Source organism: Malania oleifera, chromosome 6 (assembly GCF_029873635.1).
Source record: "Malania oleifera isolate guangnan ecotype guangnan chromosome 6, ASM2987363v1, whole genome shotgun sequence".
Taxonomy (NCBI): Eukaryota; Viridiplantae; Streptophyta; class Magnoliopsida; order Santalales; family Ximeniaceae; genus Malania; species Malania oleifera.
In genome coordinates this window covers 57061634-57087031 of record NC_080422.1, presented here as the reverse complement: position 1 = coordinate 57087031, position 25398 = coordinate 57061634, and the positions used below count along the sequence as shown (strand labels likewise).

The following is a 25398-nucleotide window of genomic DNA, read 5'->3' as shown; positions in this document are numbered from 1 at the left end:
TTGGAAATGGGTTCAAAACATTTATACCCCTTTTGAGTGGGAGCATAACCAACAAACACACATTTTGTGGCTCGGGGTTCAAGTTTTCCTCGATTATGACTATGAATATGAACAAAAGCGGTACAACCAAATATCTTTAGTGGTAAAGAAGAAGACAACTGATTTGTTGGATAAAACTTATGAAAAACATTAAAAGGTGTTTCAAAGCTTAAAACCTTATTAGGGGTTTTATTTATGAGATATGTAGTAGTAAGAACGACTTCAACCCAAAGATATTTAGGTACCCAATTGGTAAAAAGCAATGCCCGAGCTACTTCCAATAAGTGTTTGTTTTTTCTTTCAACCAAACCATTTTGTTGCGGAGTGTTGAGACGAGCTTTGATGAACAATTCCTTTTTCAAGAAAAAATTGGCCCAAAATGTTTTTGAAATATTCTCGACCATTATCACTCCGCAATATTTGAATATTTTTTTGAAATTGTGTTTGTACCATGGTGTAAAGTTTTTGAAAATTGTTTCCATTTCATATTTTACCTTTATCAAATAAACCCAACTTAATCTCATGTGATCATCAATAAAGGTCACAAACCATTTTTTGCCAGAATACGTAGACGTTCTACATGGGCCCCATATATCACTATGAATCATAGTAAATGGTGTAGTTGGTTTGTAGGGTTGGGTAGAAAAGGATGCACGATGATGTTTAGCAAACTGACGAACTTCACATTGAAAAGAAGATGGACTTTTATTTCGAAATAAATTGGGAAACAAGTATTTTAAATATTGAAAACTAGGATGGCCTTACCTATAATGCCATAACATGATATCATTATCTTTGAAAACAGAAACAGAATTTAAGCAAGTAAACATTGTCTACTCGAGTTAGGTCCATCGTCAAAATAATAGAGTCCATCTTTTTCCTTAACACTGCCAATCATCCTCCCCGTGGTCAATTCCTGAAACTCACAATAAGAAAAGTAGACATTATCTTGACATTGATGATTAGAGGTAAATTTACTGGTGGACAACAAATTGCAAGACAAATTTGGAACGTGGAGCACATCATGGAGAGTTAACAACAAAGTGAGTTTGATAGTTCCTATCCCGGCAATTACCGAGAATGAAACATCTGCAATTTTGACCTTTTTATTGCCTGCACATGGACTATTGGATGAGAACAATTTGGAGCAACCAGTCATATCATCAGTTGCGCTAGAATCAATTATCCAAGAATGAACAAAATTAGGAATAATACCTGAAAACGCAGTAGCAAGAGAGTTACCCTTCTGTGCCAAAGAACAAGACGAAGTTAAGGACAGTTTTGGAGACTGAAACAATTTGTACAGGTGCTCTAATTGTTCATTGGTTAAAGGGACTGCATTTGAGTTGGTAGAAGGCTCCCGAGTCTCTTCAGTAGTGGCTTGGTAGGCGTCACTGTCTCGTTTGGATTTTGGCTTCCAATTTTCTAGTTTACCATGAAGCTTCCAACACGTCTCCTTCGTATGCCACGGTTTTTTGCAATGCTCGCACCATGGTTTCTTACGCCCATTGAGTTTTGTAACCGTGAGATAAATGGCTGAATTCTGGGAATAGTAATCAGCAGATGTAGGCTTGGGAGGAATAGTGGGATTGGGCAGAATGGTTTCAGAAGTACCGGAAGAGCCGGTAGGATTTCTTTGGGCGCCGGTCATCACCAACTTATATGATGGCATCAGAAGAAAGAACAAAATAGAAAAAGAGCACGAGGCTCTGATACCATGAAGGATTTTTTAGAAGAAGAATAACCATTCTTATTAAATTTCAAGAGACACAATTACAAGATAAATAGTAGAGGAAGACCACCAAATTAGGAAGGCCACAAAATCAACAAATCAGATCACCACAAAATCAGCAAATTAAATCACCACAAAATCAGAAAATCAAATCACCACAAAATCAGTAGATCTCTGGGCTAGAAAACAAGAAATTGAAACTACTAGAATCTGAAATAGTAATTTCAGATTTTATTCAAAAAATAGAATTTCCTAATTTATTCCCTAGAAATTCGACAATACTAAATTAATTCACAAGATAGTCATCTTCTATATTATTGTAATTTTAATTTTAATAAAATTCTTAACTTTTTTTTTTTTTAATTTTAAAAAACACGCTCAATTACTATTTTTGGAATAGGAATAATTAAAATAAATTGAGTCAATGTAGCAAGAAGAGGATATATTACTAATTTTATTGCTTTTGCCAATCCTTAACATATTTTAAAAATGTCTGACACATTTTAAAAACTCTAGACACTAACAACTATTAAGCTATTAATGTTGTAATTAATGTCTCAAAGCTTCTCCTTCCAGTGAAATACTTGAAATAAAATTAACAAATTTTTATAATAAATGTTTTTCTCACTTTTTATTCTCTAAAATTTTTATTTTAAGAATTTTCGAATTGTGAATTTACTTTTAACTTGATATTGTTAGTCTGTTCTTACTATAATCTATTTTTTTATACAAAAAAATTCAAATACAATAATAAAAATAAATACAGTGACCAATTTTAAAATTATGATACAAGAAATTTAGATGCATGCCATTTAGTTTTAAAATAAAAAAAATATTTTTATATAAAATAAAACAAAACAAAACAAGTGGTCATATTTAAAAGATTTAATATCTTTCATATCATTTAAGTAATTTTTTCCTTTTATTTTTTTCTAGGAAGATGTATGATGGAAGATATATATGTGTGTGTGTGTGGGGGTGGGCAGTGGATGTGCCTTTAATTGAAAGGGATTTAGGCATCATGCAGTAATTAGGGGAGGGGTGCCCCCTCCAGCACTCCCTTGCATCCACCACTGTCCCTTGCAATCTGTAATGTATGCCAAGCACATTGTGAGGAACACAAACAATCTTTTTTTTTTCCTTAGGCGATGTTTCTCTCTCTATCTCATGCAACTTTCTTGTCTCCCACTTTTGTGCGTTCAATGCCATGGGAATTCTTGCGGTAGCCGATGCTGAAGCAATCACTCTAGATCGAAGGTAAATCCTTTGATCTGTGACTAGATAAGGTCGGTGCAATCGCGTCTTTGCTTGTGGTTGAGATCAATATTTCACATTCAGTCGATTGCAAATGGGTTTCGATCTGTTCAGTTGGGTATTTCGAAGGTTTGGATGTTGATTAAATGGATGTATGTAGGGAAGTTTCTAGAGTTAGTGTTGGGATGGAAAGGGAAGAGGTTTTCAGTCTTTATTACTTAGGGTGAGAGAGGCGATGGTTGGCAAAACTTCACGAGTTTTTTCTGCGAGTTAGCAAAGGATTTTTGTGAGAAACCTGGGAGTGTACGATGATTCTTCACAACACAGATTGTGGAGTCACGTGGTTTTGAAGGTAAAATCCGTGTAGGGGAAGGTTGTGGCATCCATGTACATTTTGTGAAGCAGGATCCGAAGGTTAGGAAGCAAGAGCTGTCTCATCAATTTGGAGATGAGTTTCATCTGAATGAATCGAGGGCCATCGCAGATCAACCGGTTTCAATCGGCAGGTGCAAGAAGGCAGATAGGGTTTTTGAAGGAGAAGTGAAAATCAGAGAGGCGGCTAGGGTTTCCAATGGAGGTGGGTTGATTAGAGAGGCGGCTAGGATTGCTTTGGGGAGGAGGCAGTGAAGAGTTTTAGGCCGGGTTGCATGCTTCTCATTTTAGGCTTGGCCTAGGTAATTGAAAAAGGTGGTATCTCATTTTTAACTAAATTAGGCCAACTATTTGAAAGGGCCCAAAGAAAGAAATGGGCTGCAGATTGGATCCTAAGGAAGGCTTTCCTATTATGTACTTCCCACAAAAAAGTCTCAGTGATAAACAGATCCATAATTTAGAAATTAAGGGCCCAAGATATGTACTGTTTGAGTCTGGTCTGTCTGGATAATGGACAAGACCAAATGAGTGCTCTGACTTCCCATAAGAGACGTATTGGGAAGGAGAATAATTTATCTTCTGGCAATGGAAATGTGGTTTAGCCTCTAATTAATAAAAAGATTATTCAGTCTCTAGTGACTGAGGAGGGAGGGGTATTGAATTGTCCATGGGTTGGAGGAATTTCAGGATGTTAGAAGACCAGATTCATTTCAAGAATGTAGCAATAGAACTGCGTTTAGTCCTGTAGATGTTTTAGAAAGCGATATGAAAAAGAGTTGAAAAGTAAGGTGTAGTCCCAAGAGAGGGGGGGGGGGGGTGAATTGGATTATAAAAAATTCTTTTAATTCCTTTTGGGAATCCTTAGCATTCTTTTATTTCTTTGAACTAATTCTTGACTTGTTTGTTAATTCTTTAATCACTCAAGAACTTAGTTCTTTTAATTCAATCAATCAACACAACTATGTAAACAACCAAGCAACCAAACCAATCATTCAAGTAACCAAGCCAATCATCCACAATTTGAAAAACAAGCAATCAAATGATTTGCCAAGCACAAGTTACGTGCAACACAATTTAGATTGATGGAAATTTGCAAGATTCAATGCTCTTTGAAATATAAACACAAACTACTAAATATCAAATTTTAAACCATTCAATCATAATATAGCTTTTGTTGTTAGCCCTGGATATAAATTTGAATTAAGCCCTGTAGTGAATGATAATTTGTGTTTGCTGATGTAAAGCCTTGTATTAATTGATTTGCTTAATATGATATGTAATATAAAATCCAACACAATATTCACACTCTTCCCAATATTCAAAATTCAAATAAACTCGCAAGATATGGTTTAACCAACGTACTCCCGTATGGTTTTCGCAAGATATGGTTTAACCAACGTACTCTCTTTCGATTTCTGCAACCCGAATCAAAATTAAACTTTAAGTTTACTTGTTTCCCAAATATACGTAGTATATATGATTTTCAAATTTAAACTATCCACGCAATTTAAATGTGTATTGAAATTTAAAGAGTAAGCGAAAGAGAGAGTAAGACGGAGATTTTTACGAGGTTCGGCTTATACCCAGTCTACGTCCTCGCCTTTGGAAAACCACTAAAGTATTCACTAAACCTATTCCTTTGACGGGTGGAACAAACCTTTACAACACTCCTTGGTTAAGGCTAGAGTCCGCCTTCTCCAAACAATATCCCCTCGTTCGGTCACTCCTTAACTAGGCCAGTGCCTGCCTCTCTAAGCAATATCCCCTGGTCTAGCCAACGATCTGAACACCTCGAACCGTTCAAGAACTACACAAAATATAAAGAAAATACTGCATACAAAGCACTCTCAAAACAGAGTAGATTAGTACAATTTCAGCTCTAGGTACTTCAATATTTTAAATACCACAAAGAAATAGAATTGAAGCTCAAGAGTAGAATTCACCAAGGGTTCCTTTGTGATTTGAGAAAATTGAATATGAGAACCTTGGGTTGGTATTTCAACAGCAATTCAGATGATCTCTCTTCAGCAAGAGTTTGAGCAATTCAAAGCTTTGAAAGAGGTTGAGAGATTTGATACAAGTGTGCTGTGTAATTGCTTGTCTCTTTGAAATCTTGAGATTAAGGAAGTTTTTATAGGCATTCTAGGCTTAGTTTCCTTGTTCCCCAAGTGACTTGGAGTGTCCTCCAAGTTTTTACAACGTTCTTATTTGAAAAATCAATTTTTGAAATTTTCCCGTTGGAGTTTAAAAATTCAAAACCCGTGGAGTTAGTTGGCTGGACAGGTGACTGGGTAGTACAAATTCACAGGGTCAGTCGGCTGGACAGGAGGCTGACACCCTACTGTCTCTTAGAAATTAATTCAAGAAATGGTCAGTCGGCTGGCGAGACAGAGTTCATTTTTGGTCAGTCGACTGGGTGATTTTACCTTTGCTGAGTCAGTCGGCTAGACAAATATTATTTCTGTTCTTTTCTGTCAGTCGGTTGACTGAACCAAGGTCTTTTTGGTCAGTCAGCTGGGCAGACCATTAACTGTTTTTTTCTTTCCTTTTTGGTTTTTCAAATTTAGTTTCGCTCATATGTTGTGATCTTTCATAAAACCATTTTCCAGGGTTTTTAAAAGGTCTCTAAGTCCATATAACATCCTCTAAAGAGCTCCAACAATATTTCAAAAGATATTTAAATATTAAAGTACTTACATGAGGACTTCTAAACTTTTTGTTATTCTTGAAAACTTTGAGTCTCCATGCTTTGGTCTTTTCATCTTTAAGCTTTAAGATACTTCAAGCTTTTCATTGAGTTCTTCTTTATCTTCAAGCTTTACCTTTGATGCTTGATGTCTCGAAGAAACTTTCACTTGACTTGTCTTTAATTTCCAAGCTTGTATCCATGACAAATGTGAGTGACGAGATATATTTACCTAAAATAGAATCACTCAACAACACATGTTAAACCATCTACATTTGTTATCATCAAAACAAGATTGAAAAACCTAGTTAGGCCAACAAGAGTAAAAATGAAGCGGGGTTGGGGGAGAAATATGTTGATTGTCATTCTTATACTAGTAAATTTGAAGTTAGAAATGTTTATGCTTGTCGAAAGGCAGCTTGTTGGGGGTGCTGAAATGAAGGAGATATTCGAAGATAAGAGAGAAAATTCTGGTGAGTCAACTGCAAAGGTACTGTGGAGAGACTCGAAGGGCGAGTTCAATATTTTGTGGAAGTTCCTCAAGTTGAGAAGAATGTCGGAGGTTCTAATGAGATTAGAAAAGGTAAGGAGATGAAGAATTGGGGGGATTTTTCAGATTCAGATATTGATGATAATAGCGATTTTGACTATGCTGGGGGGTTGTCGTTGGATGAGATTCAGGAACAATATGGGTACGTGTTTGACTCATGCGATGAGTTAGGGAATTTATCTATGTTCACCTGCCCCCGTTGGAAGGTCTTGAGGGTGTTTCTATTTTTGATAATGATGGCTTCACGAATCAGTTAGAGCGTAGGGATGGATTGCCCATACCAGTGGAGGTGGTTTCAAAGGAGGATGTAGAGGCTCAAATTCTTTTTGATAAAATAGATTTAAAGGTGAGTGATATTAGAGGAAATGAAGTGTATTTGGATGGTGGCAAGAGTCAAAAGGTGAAGGGTCAAAGGGAATCAGGTAATTTGAAAAGTTCAGTAAATTATGATGGAAAGGGTTTGAAAAGGGGGTTTCTTGGTTAATTTTGTTTAGTTTTATTTGGGGATCTAGTCTTTTAATATTCTTTTTCTTCTTTTTTTGTCCAGTGAACTCCTTGTCCCCACTTTGTACCTTCTATTATTTCTATCTAATATACTTTCTTTTGTTATAAAAAAGGAAAAAAAAACTTGCTTTGCAGTAGAGTGATTTACCTTGCGTCACTCTGGGTGTTGGCTAATGACATTTTTCGTCATGTTTCTTTGGAAGACGTGCAGTGGGACTGGTTGGCTCTGCTTCAGTGGTTAGCTCTAATTTTGAGCATCCACTGCTGGTTATGAGGCTATCTTTCATAAGATTGTGGCAGATGTTAGGTCTAGGCTAGAGGGTGTGAAGAAGTCTGATTATGTCCTTTAATTATCCTCTTGTTTTACGTTGTTCCATTTAACTGTATCCCCTTCGCATATTGATTCTTATCTTCTTCTTCAAAAAATGAAATGTGTGTGAGCTTTGACTGAATGTGAGTATGCCACATCCAAACATGTAAGTTGCTGGTTCAAATGACCAAAACAGATCTCTAAATGTGGAGGCTTGGCTGTGTACATAATGCAGAATTAACAAAAGAGTTCAAATAAGGTAACATTCTGGTGGGGCAAGTTGAGTTCAAATAGAGGAAGTCCTTCATAGGTAGGCACTAGAATTAACAAAGTTGTCAAAAGACAAGATAATAAATTTTGTTTGAATTTTAGTAATTTTTATTATTTTATTGGGTTGATATCAACTAAAGTTTAATAATTAATTTTGATACAAATGAGATGAAATTCCAATATTTTGTGTCAAATTTGGACTTTGGTGATGAACATTTTGAAATGATTCATGTACTCTGTTTTTCCTCATACCATTTGATCAAAATTTTATAAGTGCAAGTTATGTTGACTGACTTGAATTGATGGTGGCTTTGATTGTTGACTTTATAATATTGAAATCCTTAGATACATAGTGTTCCGCTCTCATATTATCTAATCAACATTTTATGAGTGTAATTGAGTTTGTTTTTATTTGTTTTTATTTGTTTTTTTTCAGTTGTGTAAGATTAGAAAATATCTGTTGTAGGTTAATAATTTTTGCTTAGCTAGATATTTTTAGTGTCGGTTTGACAATATCCAACATATATTGCTTACTTACTCCTGCACTCTTTAAACAAAACAGTCTATCATGCTTGAATTTTGCTGTGTGTTGACTTGATTTGGTAATATTTTTCATATTTTGCACGAGCTCGGGTTATAAATGTGTTGTGTCAGTTCCATAAATGCAGTCTTATGTTTTACCACAGGCTGTGGCAAATTCGACATCAGCAACTTTTTTGCGTGTGGTTGGAAGTGAGTTGATCCAGAAATACTTGGGAGATGGCCCAAAATTAGTCAGGGAACTCTTTAGAGTTGCAGATGATCTTTCACCATCAATTGTTTTTATCGACGAGATTGATGCAGTTGGAACAAAAAGGTTTTTGTTTTTATTGAATATTTATGATTGTTGCAACTTGTTTTTTTGCCAGATAGGTTTTCTGCTGGTGTGATTTTTGTTTTTAATGTGTTTCCCAGATATGATGCCCATTCAGGTGGTGAACGTGAGATTCAGAGGACGATGTTGGAATTGCTTAACCAGTTGGATGGTTTTGATTCCAGAGGAGATGTCAAAGTGATTCTAGCAACAAATAAAATTGAAAGTCTTGACCCTGCATTGCTTCGGCCTGGACGAATAGACAGGAAGATTGAATTTCCTCTTCCAGACATTAAAACAAGGAGGCGCATTTTCCAGGTGCTTGTGCAAAATATGTGCAAGGGTGCACGGTTGTCTAATTTCGAATACATTTATCTTATTCATATAAAAGATGCTATTAGGACGTGACACATCTATTTGGGAATGTAGATACACACTTCAAGGATGACACTGGCAGATGATGTCAACTTAGAAGAGTTTGTAATGACAAAGGATGAGTTTTCTGGAGCTGATATTAAAGCAATTTGCACTGAGGCTGGGTTGCTTGCATTGAGAGAGCGCCGTATGAAGGTCACACTTTGACATACATATCATTGGAAAAAAAAAATTGAAATATAGTGCTCATCACTTGCTCATGCATAAAATATGCTTCTATAGCTGAAAACTTCATTTAAAATTTTAATATTTTACACATGATAACAATAACACATGAAATAAGATATGCTGAAGTTAAACATTATGCATTTTCCAAAATTTATACAAGATTGTAAAATTTTATTTATTATAATTCCATCAAAATAATAAAATATAAGCATAAAATTAAAATGATCTAGATCTTGAATAACTCAAATGTATTGGTAGTGTACAAAATTTGAACAGAAAAACTGGCTTAAGAATAAACCATGGTTTTAAATCGCGGTAGTGGGTAGTGTAACATAACGGTAACGGGTGTAATGGGAAGCGGGAGTAGCGGATGTTACATAATGGGAAGCGGGTGTAACGGCCGTGAATTTTTTTGAAGCACGCACAACCTGTGCATATTAGCATACTTGCATGTTTTAAGCTTTTAGCCCTTCTTAGAAAGAGTTTTAGTGTATTTTGGATCCTTTAGTTCGAGTAACTAAGTTATTTGGTAAGGGCAATAAGTTTGCATTTGTTTTAAACCACCATTGATAGAAACATTATGTGTGTTTGCATATTTATACTTCTCATTGTTCTTATCTGTGATAAATTCTTATGGGTGCTATATTAATTCATAAAACAAAATACATTATACACACCATTAATCTATTAGAAACATAAGACATACGAATAATACAAATATAAAATAGCTAGAAAAGAAAGAAGGTTGAAGTTGAGAAATATAGAACATAAATCTCACATTACTAATATTATCAAAATAAAATATTTTCCTAACAAGTTAGTATTTTCAAATTGTTAATTAATGCATCTATTGTTTGTATTTAAAGAAATATTAAATTTTGTATCATTGTCATCCTCATTATAATCTTTTACCCCTCTTGCCACTAGGTATATTAAGAATGATATATGAAAGAGAGGGAAAAAGTGAGAAGAAAAAGTAAAAGTTAAAATAATTTTTTGGTGTAACAGTCCTGTAGCGATTACGTAACGGCCATAGCGGCCATTACGTAATGGTCACGGCCTTTATTTAAAACCATGGAATAAACTCAAATTGAGTTTTCAATTATTTTATATGGATTTTCTGAGTTTAAATCAAATAAATTACATAAAAAATATTCAATTTATATCCCAGAGAGTGTTATGCTGAGGAGTTACACAAATTCTTGCTGAGCCTCAAATCTCTCTAATGTAAGTTGAGGTGATCGTAGAATTAAGAACTCTATTGAATATATCAAGATGCATTTTCTATCAAAAACTTTTAAAAAAATAACTAGTCAAAATGCAAGCTTATCGTATGCTAAAATTTTAAATTTCATGAAAAAATTGATGGCAAAAGAGGCAAGTACAGTTCAAGTAGATACTTTATATACAAAAACAAAAAAAGCATCCCAGGGCCGCAAGGCTTCCCGCTTTGTGGGGGTAGGGGAGGGTCATCAGTGCATGTGTCCTTACCCTTGCTTTTATGCAGAGATGCTGTTTCCTTGGACTTGAGTCACAAACAGACACCCTTACCATATTTCCAAGGCCCACCCTCTATATAAGTATACAGTAAAATCCTAAAAAAAAAAAAAAAGGAAGTATGCAAAATATTTTATGCAATATAATAAGAATTTTTTTAGAATTGAATTATTTTTATTGTTTTATAGGTTGGATGGAGATGAATGAAGTTTAATAATTATTATTTTTTTTCAATAGTCAACTCTTAATAATTAATTTTCATATTGCTCCCTAGTGAACATCCCAGTGGTTAAAGCTTGGAACTTTCATGTTGTTTCTTAGGTTCAAATCTTGGGAGGGTTGGGAAGGGTTATTGGCTGGGAGATGAGCTCCTGTTGTATAGAAATGAAAAATATAATAATGTTCATATGAGTTAGGTGAAAGTTAACTTTTTGCACTGAATTTATGTTTCTTATAGGAGCAAATATTACTATTTTATTTAGTATTTAACTGACATTGTTATTGTCATAAGTATATCATATTATTATTACTTCTACTGCGACTGCTGTTGCTACTACTACTACTACTACTACTACTACTACTACAGCAACAACAACATTAGGACTATATTTATTATATATATATATATATATATATATATATTATTTTATATAGTTACATTTACCATTCTGTCCAACTATAAATTATTATTATTTTTAGTATAATTAGCTGATTATAATTAGTATTATTAAAATTATTGTTTTTATTAAGTTGTATCTATCATCATCACCACCAATCTATTATTATTGCCAGTTGTAAATATATTATTATTACCTTATGATTATTATAAATATATTATTGTTATTATTAGCACTATTAAAATTTTGTAAATATTGGTTACTACTGTTGTAATTGTTTGATTATTATCCAAGAATTATATATATTACTGTTTTTATCATTTTATTATTGGTTAGTATTTATTACCTTATCTCTTAATATTGATTTTAACTAATTATTATCATTATTATTACATTAATATTATTAATTCATTTATTATTACTATTAACATTATTATTCTTAAATTGCTAATATTTATTTTTTATTATTATCAACTAATTTAATTTTTTTAAAATTTTGCTATTGCTTATTTCATTAACAAAACTTTAAATAAAATATAAATAAATATTAAATAAGCCTAAAAAATTGAGACAAATAATTCATCTTTATTGCACAAGGCTCATAGACAAATAATTGTTCTTTAATAGGTGTCGATAGGAGTGCTAATTGGCTAAGGTCCCTTAGAATAGTTAGTCAAAGACTAAGTCAAAAGGGGGTTTGGGTGTTGGGAATTTGGTGTCTAAAAACATCTCCTTAGTGGCTAAATGGCTTTGAAGATTTCCTCTTGGGGTTGACTCTTTATGGCATATGGTTATAAAAAGCAAGTATGGTATGCATAGGAATGGGTGAGATATTAGGGGTGGTGATATGGTTTCTTATGCTAGTCCTTGGAAATTTATTTCGTAGATAGCTCAATTTTTCTTACCTCTTACCCATTACCGTATTGGAAACGGGAATCATATTCATTTATGGGAAGATGTTTAGGTGGGTGAGACACCTTTGGAATATTTGTTTTCTTATCTTTCTAGATTGTATTTCTTGCATAATGCTTTGATCAATGCTTTTTATGTGTTGGAGGGGGGGTGCCTTTCTTAGGATTTTCATTTCTTTAGGAATCTTAATGAGAGAGAGTTTGAGAATATGGTGGTGTTGTTGAATATGCTGAATTCTTTTGTTCTAGAATGGATGGTGATTTGAGGATTTGGATTGGGACTCTTCTAGTTCGTTTTCCAATAAATCTTTTCTTGCTCAGTTATTGAAAATGCCAAATCTATCTCCTTATCCCTTGTACAAATTTATTTGGAAGGCTAAGTTTTCTTATAAGATCAAGGCTCTTTTGTGGACTCAATTCAAAATTGAAATTGACATTGAAATCGAAATTTCTGTACTCCTGGAGCTCAAAATTTGAGTTGAAGCTGAAATTTAGTACCGTTGTGTTATGTGTTTGGAAGCCAGCGAGACCAGTGATCATTTTGTTTCTATATTGCAAAGTAGGCGACTTTGTGTTTTTATTTTCTTGGTCTTTGAGGAGACTTTCGTGATTCCTGCAATGGCCCAGATTTTCCAAATGTTATGGTACAATGGCTGGCTTTGGGAGGAGTAAGAAAGGAAAAATTTTGTGATGTGCAGCATTTGGTATTTTCTGGACATTGTGGATTGAAAGGAATGCAAGGATTGTCAATGGTAAATTAAGTTCTGCGCATTTCCTTTGGGATGGAGTTGCTTTCAGGGCTTCTTTTTGCGTTCATTCTTTGTTTTTTGTTTTTTATTTTTTGTTTTTTTTTCCATGGAATGCTTTATTCACATATACAAAGAGGTTAGAGAGGGGCTTTGGCGTAATTTTAATATTTTTTGTGCCTGTTTGCTTTACTTAGGAGGCTTTCTTATCCTCCTTTCAGTGTAATTAATTTTTTTCTTTAATATATCTTCTTTTTCTAATAAAAAAAAAATACCTTCTCTATGCAAAAAAGAATTTTCAAATCCACTCTCTGTTTTTTATAGGTTTTCTTCTCCTTTTATTTGTTGCTCTTTCAGTTGTTAAAAAAAAAGTGGTGGCTTCTTGTTATTTTGTTTTACTTCGTATTCAACCCTTCTCCTATTCTACTTGTTTGGGAGCACTAGGCCACCCTTGTCGACATACCAGACAAAATCTGGCATTGACAGTTTCCATATAAAAAATCTCGAGTCCTGTCAAAGTCTTCTACCAATCTTGCTGGGATAATAAAAGGGTCATGAAATAAGTGGTAAGGCTGGAAAGAGTGCTTTCTATGCGTCGAGTCTTTCCCCTCGAATAAATATTGTTTCTTCTACAGTTCCACTGCCTGAGTCTTCTCTCAAACCTCTCCACAGAAGCTTTCTCAAGATCCCTTGGTTTGAAAAAAGAGCACCAAGAGGAAGCTAGAGACAAATTATTGGGGGGCAGCCTGCCTTACTGCCTGAGTTAATGGTCAACCTATCTAGCTTCCTTACATCTTCCGCCTACTTCTTTTCCATTTTCTAACTTTAAGTTATGAGGTGAATTCAAACTGGAAGAAAACACACCTAGGAAGTCTCAACTGCTCCTTGTCTTCACCAAATTAATTTTTTCATCAGCATAAAGAAGATGCAGCACCTGCATATCTAGCCCTCTGCTGACCCCCACCTCAAAAACCCCTGATAAAGCCTCCCTTCATTGTTCACCTCATCAAATGAGACATCCAAATAACAAGGATAAAAAGGCGAGGTCGGAGTGGATATCCTGTGTAAGATGTGTCAAACTTGCAAAGAAACCTTTGGGAGAGCCATTAATCATGATAGCCAAGTGGAAGGTTGAAATACCAAATTTGATCCACTATTTCCATTTGCATCTGAGGCCAAACTTCTTTTAACATGTACAGGATGAAAGCCCAATTTACATGGTCAAACCTCTTTCAAAGCATCTTGCAGATTAAGCCTGGGTCTGTGCTCCTAATCTTGGAGTCAAGGCACTTACTGGCCAGAAGAACAGCATCCAGAATCTCTCCTCAAGGAACAAAACCATTCTGAGATTCTGACACAAATTTCTCAGTTTTCCTTAATTTGAGGGCAAGCACCTTTGAAAGCAACTTGTAGAAACTTCCTAGTTGGTTGATAGCTGACAGTACCTGCTATACAGAGCCCCTCTTTTCTTGAAAGGTATTTTCAGTCAGGATTTATCCTCTCACTTCAGAGTGGTAAAAGCCAATTCATCCAGTGAATGTTTCCCGTGAACAACCTCTGTATGAAGACTTTTGAAAAAAATGTACTATTCCATTGGAAAGTCGAGACATACTCTTCTTCACTGTAGCTTGCCCCATTGTTGCAAATTCTGCGGATGAAACTTGCTCCTTTGGGTCATGTCAATCCTGTACAATGAGATTCACTTCTGCTTTTCCTTTGAGATCATCTTTTCGCTCTTTGCTTTCCAGATCTATGTTTCCTGCCTCATCTTTCAAGTTGAGCTCCTTTATTTCCTCTGACTGGCCAGCTATCTTGATCTCTGCTCGACCAAGCTCCCTGTTCCATTTTATGATGTCCTCCTTCAGCAGCTTCAATTTTTTGGTGCTGCATAATGCCTCGCCCCTGTAACTGTTCCATCGACTTTGGATTAATTTGTCCATCCCTTCTTCCTTGAGCCACATGTTCTTGAATGTGAATGGACATTTCCCCCTTGCAAAACTCCCACAATCTGCCATCAAGGGGGTATGATCAGAGAGCAGTCTTGAGGGACACATTGAAATATGTTTTGGAAATTGTTCTTTCCAATCTGTGGAGACCAAGAATCTAACAATCCTTGAAAAAACAGCCAGTTCCCTGTCGTTTATATCAGATGTATAGATCCCAGTGCAGAGGGAGACCAAGCAGCTAGAGGTCATCAGAAATATGCGTTGTGTTTGGATACCTGGAATCAACCACAGGAATTGTAATTGACATGAGTGATTCTCAATCCTAATGTTCAGAGTCTGATTTTGTACAGGAACGGGATTCCCCTTTTGAGTATTTCTTTGATTCCAGCCTGAAAGTTTGGAATGGAGTGGCTATTCCATCTGAAAACTAATGAAAAAAAAAAAAACACCTACTCCCTGAACTTTTTCCTTAATTCCAAAATTAACCACCATGGCATCCTAGAAAGTCAAAACCTTTCCTGCGCACATCCATAGCTTTCCCACAGACTCCCATCGCACTTCTAAAAGCAAAAACCATTTGGGATTCTGACAACACTCTGGAAACAAGGAGGGGCTGTAGTTTGTGTCAATTTATTGCTATTTTGATCTGAGTTTATTCCCCAATTGATTATTATTTACTGCCTCTTCTTCATTCTTTTTCTTGGATGATTTGTTAATCTTCCCATTCTCACCACCAGCGGGATTGCTTTGGTTCATCCTTCTTCCTCTTCTCAATTTCTTTGATTTTATTGCTTTTTCCCCTAATTTTCATTTTCTTCTGCATGGGTTTTTGTGTTGCTATCTGATGAGTGTTTATTTATTTTTTTTGACAGCAAGATGAGTGTGTTTATTAACCTAGCATTTGCTTCTGGATTACAAGTCATGCTGCCACCAACAATGACTTTGCTTGTTTTTAAAGCTTGAAAATATACACACACACACATATATATAAAATCCCAACTGTGGTATGCTGCCACCAATCCAATTCTATTTTCTCATTTTGCATGGATTTTAAGGCCTTGCTTGTTGACTTTACAAGAGGAAGTTCTTAGTTTTGGTGTCCTCACATTTATTAAAAATGCTCATCGGACTTATTCCCCATACTAAATTCGTGATGGTTAGGGGTTCTTGGATCCATTTTTGGAAAGGTCTTTGGTTAGGGAGTGTTGTTTTGTCCACCTCTTTTCCTCGTCTCTTCCATTTGAATTTAGGGCAAAATAGTGTTATTTCTTATTTTGCTGTTGATACAGGTAGTCCTTTGGCTTCTTAGGATATTCATTTTAGGAGATCTCTTATTGATAGGGAGTTGGATGAGCTTTCTTCCTTGTTGATTTTGTTGCATAATTGTCATAGTTCTTTGGGAATGGATTTTTGTTCTTGGTGCTTGGATCCTTTGAGGGAGTGTTCATGTTTTTCATTTATGAGTTCTTGGTCTGTTCTATTTCTTCTTTTCCTCTTTTTTCTATTATTTGGAAGGTGAAAGCCTCCCCCCCCCCCCCCCCCAAAAAAAAATGAAGGCTTTTATCTGATTGGTCATGCTTACTAGATTCAATACCAAAAACATGTTGCAGATTAGGGATCATTGAAGGCACTTTCTCCAGATGTTTGTGTGCTTTGTTATAATGATTCGGAAACAGCATCTCATCTCTTTCTGCATTGTGATTTTGCTTGGAGAAGTTATTTGGTGTTTTGGGTGGAAGCACCAAATGAGCACTTTTTGGCTATTTCATTTGTGAGTTTTGAAAGGAGAAAGGCTGTGGCTGGGTCATGGAAATTTGGTTTTTTGCAGTGTTGTGGGGGTCATGGTTGGAATATAATGCATCTATTTTTTGGGGAAGAAGTTGAATGGTATGCTGATTTGGGAAAAGATTCACCACATGGCATCATTGTGGCATGTTGGTTATGGGCATTTGAAAGGAGTGAGTGATGTTGGACGAAAAACAAGTCCTTGGGAAGAATTTTATTGGAGAGTACTTGAGAAGAATTGGATTGATGATTATTGGGTTTAGTTAGTAGTTTATTATGTGTGTAGTATTAATTAGTATATGATTATGTGCATTTGGGGTTGTTTGTAATATTTGTGTAATTTTGGAGTTTGTTTGTAGTTTTATTTAGTGTTAAGGGTATATGTGTAATTTCATTTCTTAGAGGCTTTTTAATAGAAGGGTGTCCATGTGTTAGGCAGTTGATGTTGAATTTGAATTGAGTTTTGAACGTGAGTTCCCCCTAGTATCTCCTCTTTCCTCCCTTCCCTCTCCTTGACAGGAATGGTGTATTCCCAAGAGAAAAAAAAAAGGGGGGGGGGGGTTGAATTGGAAATTTTAAACTTCCTAGGTCAAATTTTCTCTATTTTAACATCCACAACCAATATAATTCAACCAAGGGTCTCTCTAATCACTTACCAATTCAAATGACAATATATGGAAATATGTTAGTCATGCACATCATTCACATTTAGTCAAATATAAACATACATGTGTAGGAAAGATAAATAGCCAAGAGAAAGAGAGACATAATATTTTTATTTAGGTTCGGCCAAACCAGCCTACATCCCCGTCTCAAGCTAATCAGCAAGAGGATTCCACTATTTGCCCACTTAACCAGGCGGAGTGATGCCTTTTACAATTCTCCTTACGGAGACTCCCCTGCTCAATTACAGGACTGAGCCACAACCAGTTTTCCTTATGGGGCCTTAATTACAGGGCTGAGCCACAACTAGTTCTCCTTATGAGACGGAGTCTCCTCAGTTCACTTTCTGAGCGGAACCAAACTAGTTCTCCTTATGAGGCGGAGTCTCCTCAGCTCAATTACTAGACTGAGTCAAACTGGTTTCTCCTTACAGGGCGGAGTTTCCCTAGCTCAATTACCAAGTTGAGCCAAAGTGGTTACAAACGATAATATTTTTCGTACAAACATATGCTTCTTAACTAAGCAGATGTGTACAACAATAAAACCAATGCACTCTGTATGATGGGAGTTTAAGCTCGGTAGAGTTTATGTGATATCTCTCAAAAATTATTTTATGAAATAATGTGAGAGATGATAATGAAAATGATCTTTGATTTAAATATGTAATGTTCACTAAATGTATTTCAAGGATCAAAGACTCAAATAGTATCCCCAAAAATATTTTTCTGCAATAAAGTGTAGGAGATAATGGAGGTTAGCTTCACAAGAATATTTTTGCAATAAAGCACAAAATAAGCTTTTTGAATCTTGCAATAGAATGTGCAAAGATTCACAAGCTGTAAAAGAGTTTTCCCAAAAAGTATTTATCAATCAAATAATAGGAAGAACTCAAGCTTACTCTCAAAAATTGATTTTCAACAATAAAAGAATGGGTGAGAGTATTAAGCTTTTGAATGATATGAGAAATACCCACAATAATGTATATTCAATCAATCTTCAAGTGCAATAAATTTGCAAATGAAGAATGAGAATTAATGCTCTCTTTCTACGATGATTTTGCAAATAAGTATATGAAAGAGAATGAAAGATATGCTTGTATACGTGGGAGTACAAAAAATAATTGCTCAAAATATTTTTAGGGAATTTCTAAGCTAATCTCTTACTAATTATGCTTTAGAATGGGCTATATATAGACTTCTAAAAAATATGACCGTTTGCGGACACGCTCATCATTTTAGAAAAAAATTAATGACGATTAGTGTTGAAAATATTGGGCAACCTGAGAGGGTCGATCGACTGAGCAATGCGTTGGTCGACTGGCCTAGGTCAGAATTTGAATTTTCTATAGGATCGGCCGATTGAGCAAGAGGCCGGTCGACTGACCTAGAGCAAAAATTCAAATTACTTTAGGGGCTCGGTCGACTGAGGAGCGAGCCGGTTGGCTGGCCATAGGCAATTTCCAATCCTTCGTGGGTTTGGTCTACTGAGGAATTCTAAGGCTAAAGTGGCTGGTCGACCGAGGCTTTTATAGAACAAGCCAAAAGACTATGGTCGGTCGACTGAGGTGATTATAACGTGTGTGGGTCGGTTGACCGGGGACATTGAAAACCTAATATTTTGCCTAAATTTTGACCTTAAAACTTTCAACCCTATATGTATGAGTATGACATTTTGAGTGAAGGGTTTTCCATGAAAATTTATGGTTCCCTAAGGTCAGACTATGGTCTTGTGTTTGAGCATTCATCCCATCATGCATGATATGCATTATTACAAATTAAAACCTAAACTAAATGCATTACAAGTAAAAACATACGTCTTCTTTTCTTTTTGCTCTTCACTTCTCCATGGAATACGCCAAGTGTGCATGAGCTTTAAGTTCTTCATTGGCTTCCATTTTCAGTCCTTCATGTGTGTGATGAAATATAAACCTGTTCACATGTTAAGTACACACATAAGATACTAGTGCATTGTCAGCATCAAAATAGGGATCGGACTCAAAAAGTCAACACTCCTCTCTTCAATTTCTTCTTATTTCTCCCATCGCTTCAGACCATTGATGCTGCCCTGCATCATTTGTTATCAGAGCTCAATATTGATCTCTGTTCTTCCATTTCAATCACCCCATTTCCCCTTCCTGCTTCTCTTCTACCATACTCTTCTACTCTGTCTCTTCTTCTTTCCTTCTCTCCTCTGTTCTGTAACTTCTCACCCACTCTGCTGCTGCTGTTTCTTTCTTTTCTTATCCTTTAACTTTCTGTTCTGCCCTTGTTCTGTTCTCTCACTCTGTTTTGTATTTGATCCTCCTGTCTTTCCCCCTTCCATTCTCTCCGTTAATCTCTCCCTCTCTGTTAGTCTCTCAACTCATCATCTCTGTTTTGAAATTTCGGATTTTTTTTGAAAAAAAAATAAATCGAAAAACAGTTTCTGAACAAATTTCAAAATTGCAGTCGTGTGCCCAAATCTCGGACATCACTTTTCAGCGACCATCCTGCAACACCACCCACACCATCAAAACACCACGACGCCCCTTCCTCTACAATTTCAGTGCTGTCCACTCACCAGAAAATCCCCATTTTCTGGCAGTAGGTTGACCAATTGACGGCCATTCAAAATCCCCAACATCCTGTAATTTTCTCATCACACCACCACCACCACTGTTCCCCCCTTCCATTGATCTCCCTTTGCCCAAATATGATCGCTGAACACGCGCCAGCAATGCGTGTAAGAATACTTACTGGAATCTATTGCAACTTTCAGATCATGAGAAATTGGTTCCATCCATGAGAAATTGGTGTTTTCTCCTGAGATTTTGATTTGCAGCATGATATTTTGGTTCCAGGCTTGATATTGTGCAAGTAAGCGCAATAACTTACAGAAATTCCAGAAATTGAAGAATTAGTGTACCATCAGCCGTTTGGAATGTGGATTTGTCACTGCCAGTAATAGCAAATCAGTTTGCATCGCTGTGTTTGTGAGTTTACCTTGTGAATTTGTTCCATTTTAGCTCGACAATCAATATCAAAGGTGTAGTGAAGATAGTTTTTGAGAAACTGGGAATAAGACTTGTAGGAAAATTGTTTTAAGGTTTTTGTTGATATATAGTTGCAGTATAAATGAATTAATCCAGCAATAGGGTGACAGTTTATTTGAAAAATGAATGGCTTTTTTATACTCTGAGCATATTATTAAGCCATTCCACACCTTTCTTAAGTTTGGGGAAAAAGTATGCAAATTCATTTTTGATCGAAAATGTCCTATGAATGTGATTTCTAGAAATGGATTCATTCGTATGCAACTTCATATGGAACCCCATCCAAAGCCTTATGACATATCTTTTGTTGATAACACTACCTTATATGTCTGTGAAAGATGTTTGGTTCCTATCCAAATAGGTGCTTACTTTGATAATGTTTGGTGTGATAAATATTGACCATGTACTCCTTGGTTCTTCTTGGTTGGATGATTTGGGTGTGACTCAAGGACATGAGAACACATATGTCTTCCACTATAATGGAAAGAAATCATAGTGAAGCCTGCTCTACCAACCCACCAGAACAAAGAAATGAGATTATTGATCATGTCAAAGTTACTTAACTTGAATACACTATGAGCAAGGCAGTGAATATGTTTGTAGATATCCAAAGGCTTTCAAACATTCTTATTGTAGAGTTTGGCAACCGTAATGAGTTCATTGATGCCAATTCTCAGTTCAGGTTTATGATGCTGGCAATGGAACATGGTTTCTTGTATCACTCAAGCACTGACTTTTAAAGAGTCCAAGTTTGCTTCTTAATTTTGATCCTCTAGCATTCCAAAATTTGAGGCCGAATTTTTTCTAATCCTCTAGCATTCCAAGTCACTTTTTTTTGGTCCAAGTTGATTCTCTTCTTGTCTAACTCACTTCCTTTTTTCTTTGTGAGTTTCGGGAATATCCCCATTCATAGGTCCGAGATCCACATTTATGAATTGAAAGGTCCGAATGATCAACTCTGCAATCAGTTGTTAGAATAAATAGGTCTTTGGCCTTGGGAAGATCCCTGTTGGAAAATACTTAAGAAATTGGATCGATGATTGTTGGGTTTAGTTAGTAGTTTGTTGTGTGTTTAGTATTAATTCGTATATGATTATGTGTATTTGGGGATTGTTTATAATATTTGTGCAATTAGGGGTTTGTTTGTAGTTTCATGTAATGTTAAGGGTATATGTGTAATTTCATGTCTTAGAGGCCTTCTTATAAATAGTGTGTGAAAGCCATGTCGTAGGTAGTTGATGTTGAATTTGAATTGAAGTGTATGTGAGTTTCTCCATTGTATCTCCTCTTCCCCCTTAATCCTCTCTTCAATTTCTTCTTATCTCCCCCATGGCTGCAGATTCTTGATGCTACCCCTATATCAATGAGCTTTTTGGATGTTCAGCAAGATTGGGGCCATTTGATGGCTTGATTATGGGATGTGGTTTTTGTTTGCTTCCTTTTTCTTTCTTTTGCTGTTTTTATATTTTGATTCTGGTTTGTCCCAGATTTTCTATAGTGATATGTCTTATTCTCCTTTTTGTAAATTCTTAATCAATTGATGAAATTTCTTCTTTTTCTATCATTGGCGTCATAAAGAATTTGCTAATGTTTTTGGTGTAAATTCTCCTATCTGGGTACCAAACTTCAATTTGTGCTGTAGATTTTTTATTGCGTTTTTGTGGCTCATATACTTGATGGATTGCATAAACAAGGAAGGAGGCATAGTGGAAAATCACATGTGCCGAGGAGCAATAGGCAAACAGTCGACTATTTGACCCAAACAGACGACTATTTGGCTCTAGAATTCAGACAATTACATTCTGTATGAAACAATCGACATTTTGGAACAAACAGTTGACGGTTTGGCTCGGGGCTGCGAGGCCGATTTCAAATTTTGAATGTGAACGTTATTGTGGTTGGGTGTTTGGAGGGAAACCTCCGAAGTATTTATAAATATACCATTCTAGGTATATTCTGAGAGTGGAAGATCATTATGAATTGTATTGTATTGTGTTCTTTGACATTCTCATAGTGAAAACCTTTGCCGATTGCTCCCGTGGATGTAGGCATTGCCGAGCCACGTAAATCTTTGCGTTGTTGTTCTTGCTTTCATATATACTGTGTGTGTTCCATATTTGTTCTTCATTATTGCTGCGTTTAATTTCCGTTGTGTAATTCCGAGTTCATTCACAACAATTGGTATCAGAGCGTTGTTGTTATGGCACCGGACACTTCATCTGTGAAATTTAATGTCAAATTTGATGGAACCGGAAACTTCAGTTTGTGGTAGAGGAAGTGAAAGATTTGCTTGTGTAGCAAGGGATGGTGAAGGCCTTGTATGGTGTTCAACTGGAAGGTATGGATGAGGCTAATTGGAAAGAATTAGAGGCAAGGGCTGTTGCTACAATACGATTGTGTTTGGCTGATGAAGTTCTTTATCATGTCATGGAGGAAGATTCTCCTACGGCTGTTTGGCAAAAGCTTGAAAGCCGGTACATGTTCAAATCTCTTACTAACAAACTATTTCTTAAGGAGCGTCTTTATTGGCTTAAGATGGTGGATGGTTCAAACTTGAACCAACACATCAACGCATTTAATCAAATCATAAATGATTTAATGCGGGTTGATATGAAATTTGAAGAGGATGATAAGGCGTTGATGCTATTGAATTCCTTGCCAGCGACTCGCACACATGAGAACCTAGTTACCGCTTTTACATGGGGAAAAGAGACCCTAAACTTGGAAGAGGTGACAATTGCATTGTTAGGGTTTCATCAAAGGAGGAAAGTGTGAGATGAAAATTCTCACGGAGAAGGACTTGTGGTGAAAGATAACCATGATCGTGGGAGAGGAAAATTCATAAATGGATTGAGTCAAAAATCTAGAATTCAATCCAAGAAGAAAAAGGATCTTTGGTGTTATAAGTGCGGTAAAAGGAGCATATTAAACCGGAGTGTCCGGATTGGAAGAAAGGAAATGCCAAAAAACATGAAGGGACTTCAAAATCAGCAAATGTAGTTTAAGAAGAAAATTCAGTTTGCAGTGATGGTGATTTACTTTCAGTTTCGTTGAGGTTGGATCGCCGCACGGAACAGGATCCTAGACTCAGCATGTTCTTATCATATGACTCTAAATAAAGAGTGGTTTAGCACTTACAGGTTGGTAAATTCAGGTTCAGTTTTTATAGGCAATGACGTCTCTTGTAAAATCATTGGCATAAGAAGTGTTAGAATTAAAATGTTTGATCGTGAACCTTGAGTAATGTAAGACGCATACCGGACCTATGAAAGAGTCTCATTTCACTTGGCACTTTGGATTGTAACGAAGTCAATTACAAATTCTAAAGTGAGATTATGAAGGTGTGTAAAGGTAATCTGACGGTGATGAAAGGGTAAAAGTTAGATGGAAATATTTATACTTTTGTAGGTGGAGCTGCAGCCATAGATTCTGAATTTGATGAAATCGTTTTGTGGCATATGTGGCTTGGGCATATGGGTGAACACGGTATGAAAGAACTTCGCAAGAGGAAACTTTTGAAGGGTATGAAAACTTGTAAGTTGAATTTTTGCAAGTTTTGTGCTCTTAGGAAACAAAATAGGGCACAATTCAAATAAGCTGTTCACAAAACGGAAGGTATTCTTGATTATATACATTCTGATGTTTGGGGGCCAGTTAGAGTAGCATCAAGAAGTGGACATGTTTACTTTGTGAGTTTTGTTAACGAATACTCACGAAAAGTCTGGGCTTCATGCGACACAAGTCTGGTATGTTTTCCAAGTTTAAGTTGTGGAAAGCTAAAGTGGAAAACCAGATTGGGAGGAGAATCAAATGCCTCAGGTCAAACAATGGGACCGAGTACGCTGATTCTAGGTTCATGGAGTTTTGTGAGCAGCAGGGCATTAACAGACATTTCACTGTTTGCCGAACACCTCAGCAAAATGGTGTGGCTGAAAGGATGAACCGAACTCTAGCTGAAAGAGTTCGGTGTCTCAGGCTTAATGCAAGGCTACCAAAGAACTTCTGGGTAGAGGCAGTTAGTATGACTTGTTTCTTAGTAAATCGATCACCAAGGGCATCACTAAAGAGAAAAGTGGCAAAAGAGGTATAGACGAGAAATGTAGTAGATTATTTCGGGTTGAAGGTATTCGATTGTCCAACCTATGTTCACGTGTCTAGTGAGGAGAGATCGAAGTTTGACGCAAAGTCTAGACGCTGCATCTTTTTGGGATATCAAAAGGGTATGAAGGGATTCAAGTTGTGGATCCAATGGCAAACAAGGTGGTGATCATTAGGGATGTACTTTTCGATGAGAAAGCTATGGTGAAGCATTGCAGGGAGTTCTAGCTCAGGAAACCAGCAAGTCGACAATATTCCTATAAGGAGATCCAGACGCACTATTAGACCAATGCAAGGTATGGATTTGAAGAGTTAGTAACTTATGCTTTCATTATTAGTTGCAATGATCCAACTACTTTTCAAGAGATAGTGTACAGCCAGGAGAAAAGTAGGTGGATGGGTGCTATGATTGAGAAAATGGAATCGCTGCATAAGAATCAAACTTGGGTGTTGGTGGAGCTTACAAATGGGAAGAGAGCGATAGGTTGCAAATGAGTATATAGGAAGAAGGAAACAATTTCTAAAAAGGAATGAGAGAAATTCAAGACATGGTTAGTGGCAAAGGGGTACTCACAGAAAAAGAGAATAGATTATGATGAAATCTTTTCATATGTGGTTCAACACACTTCCATCAGGTTAGTGTTGGGGTTAGTAGCTCATTATGATATGTATTTGGAACAAATGGATGTGAAGATGACATTTCTCCATGGTGACTTGGAGGAACAGATTTATATGGTACAATGGGAGGGATTCAACAAACCAGGACAAGATCACTTAGTTTGCAAGTTAAAGAAGTCTTTTTACGAGCTGAAACAGTCTCCAAGGCAATGTACAAAAGATTTGATTCTTATATGATTAGGATAGGCTATAGAAGATGTGAGTATGATTGCTGTGTGTATGTGAATAAGCTTGATGATGGTTCTCTTATTTT

General features: G+C 36.1%; 1 protein-coding gene across 1 annotated transcript in view; it reads left to right on the top strand.

Annotated features, from left to right (window-relative positions):
* Positions 1–25398, top strand: part of LOC131156982 (26S proteasome regulatory subunit 4 homolog A-like) — a 65110-nt gene that overhangs the window by 28913 nt on the left and 10799 nt on the right. The window contains exons 3-5 of the mRNA XM_058110777.1: positions 8404–8573; positions 8672–8888; positions 9000–9140. Of these exons, the coding sequence (XP_057966760.1) occupies positions 8404–8573; positions 8672–8888; positions 9000–9140 (528 nt within the window). The remainder of the gene's footprint in view (positions 1–8403; positions 8574–8671; positions 8889–8999; positions 9141–25398) is intronic.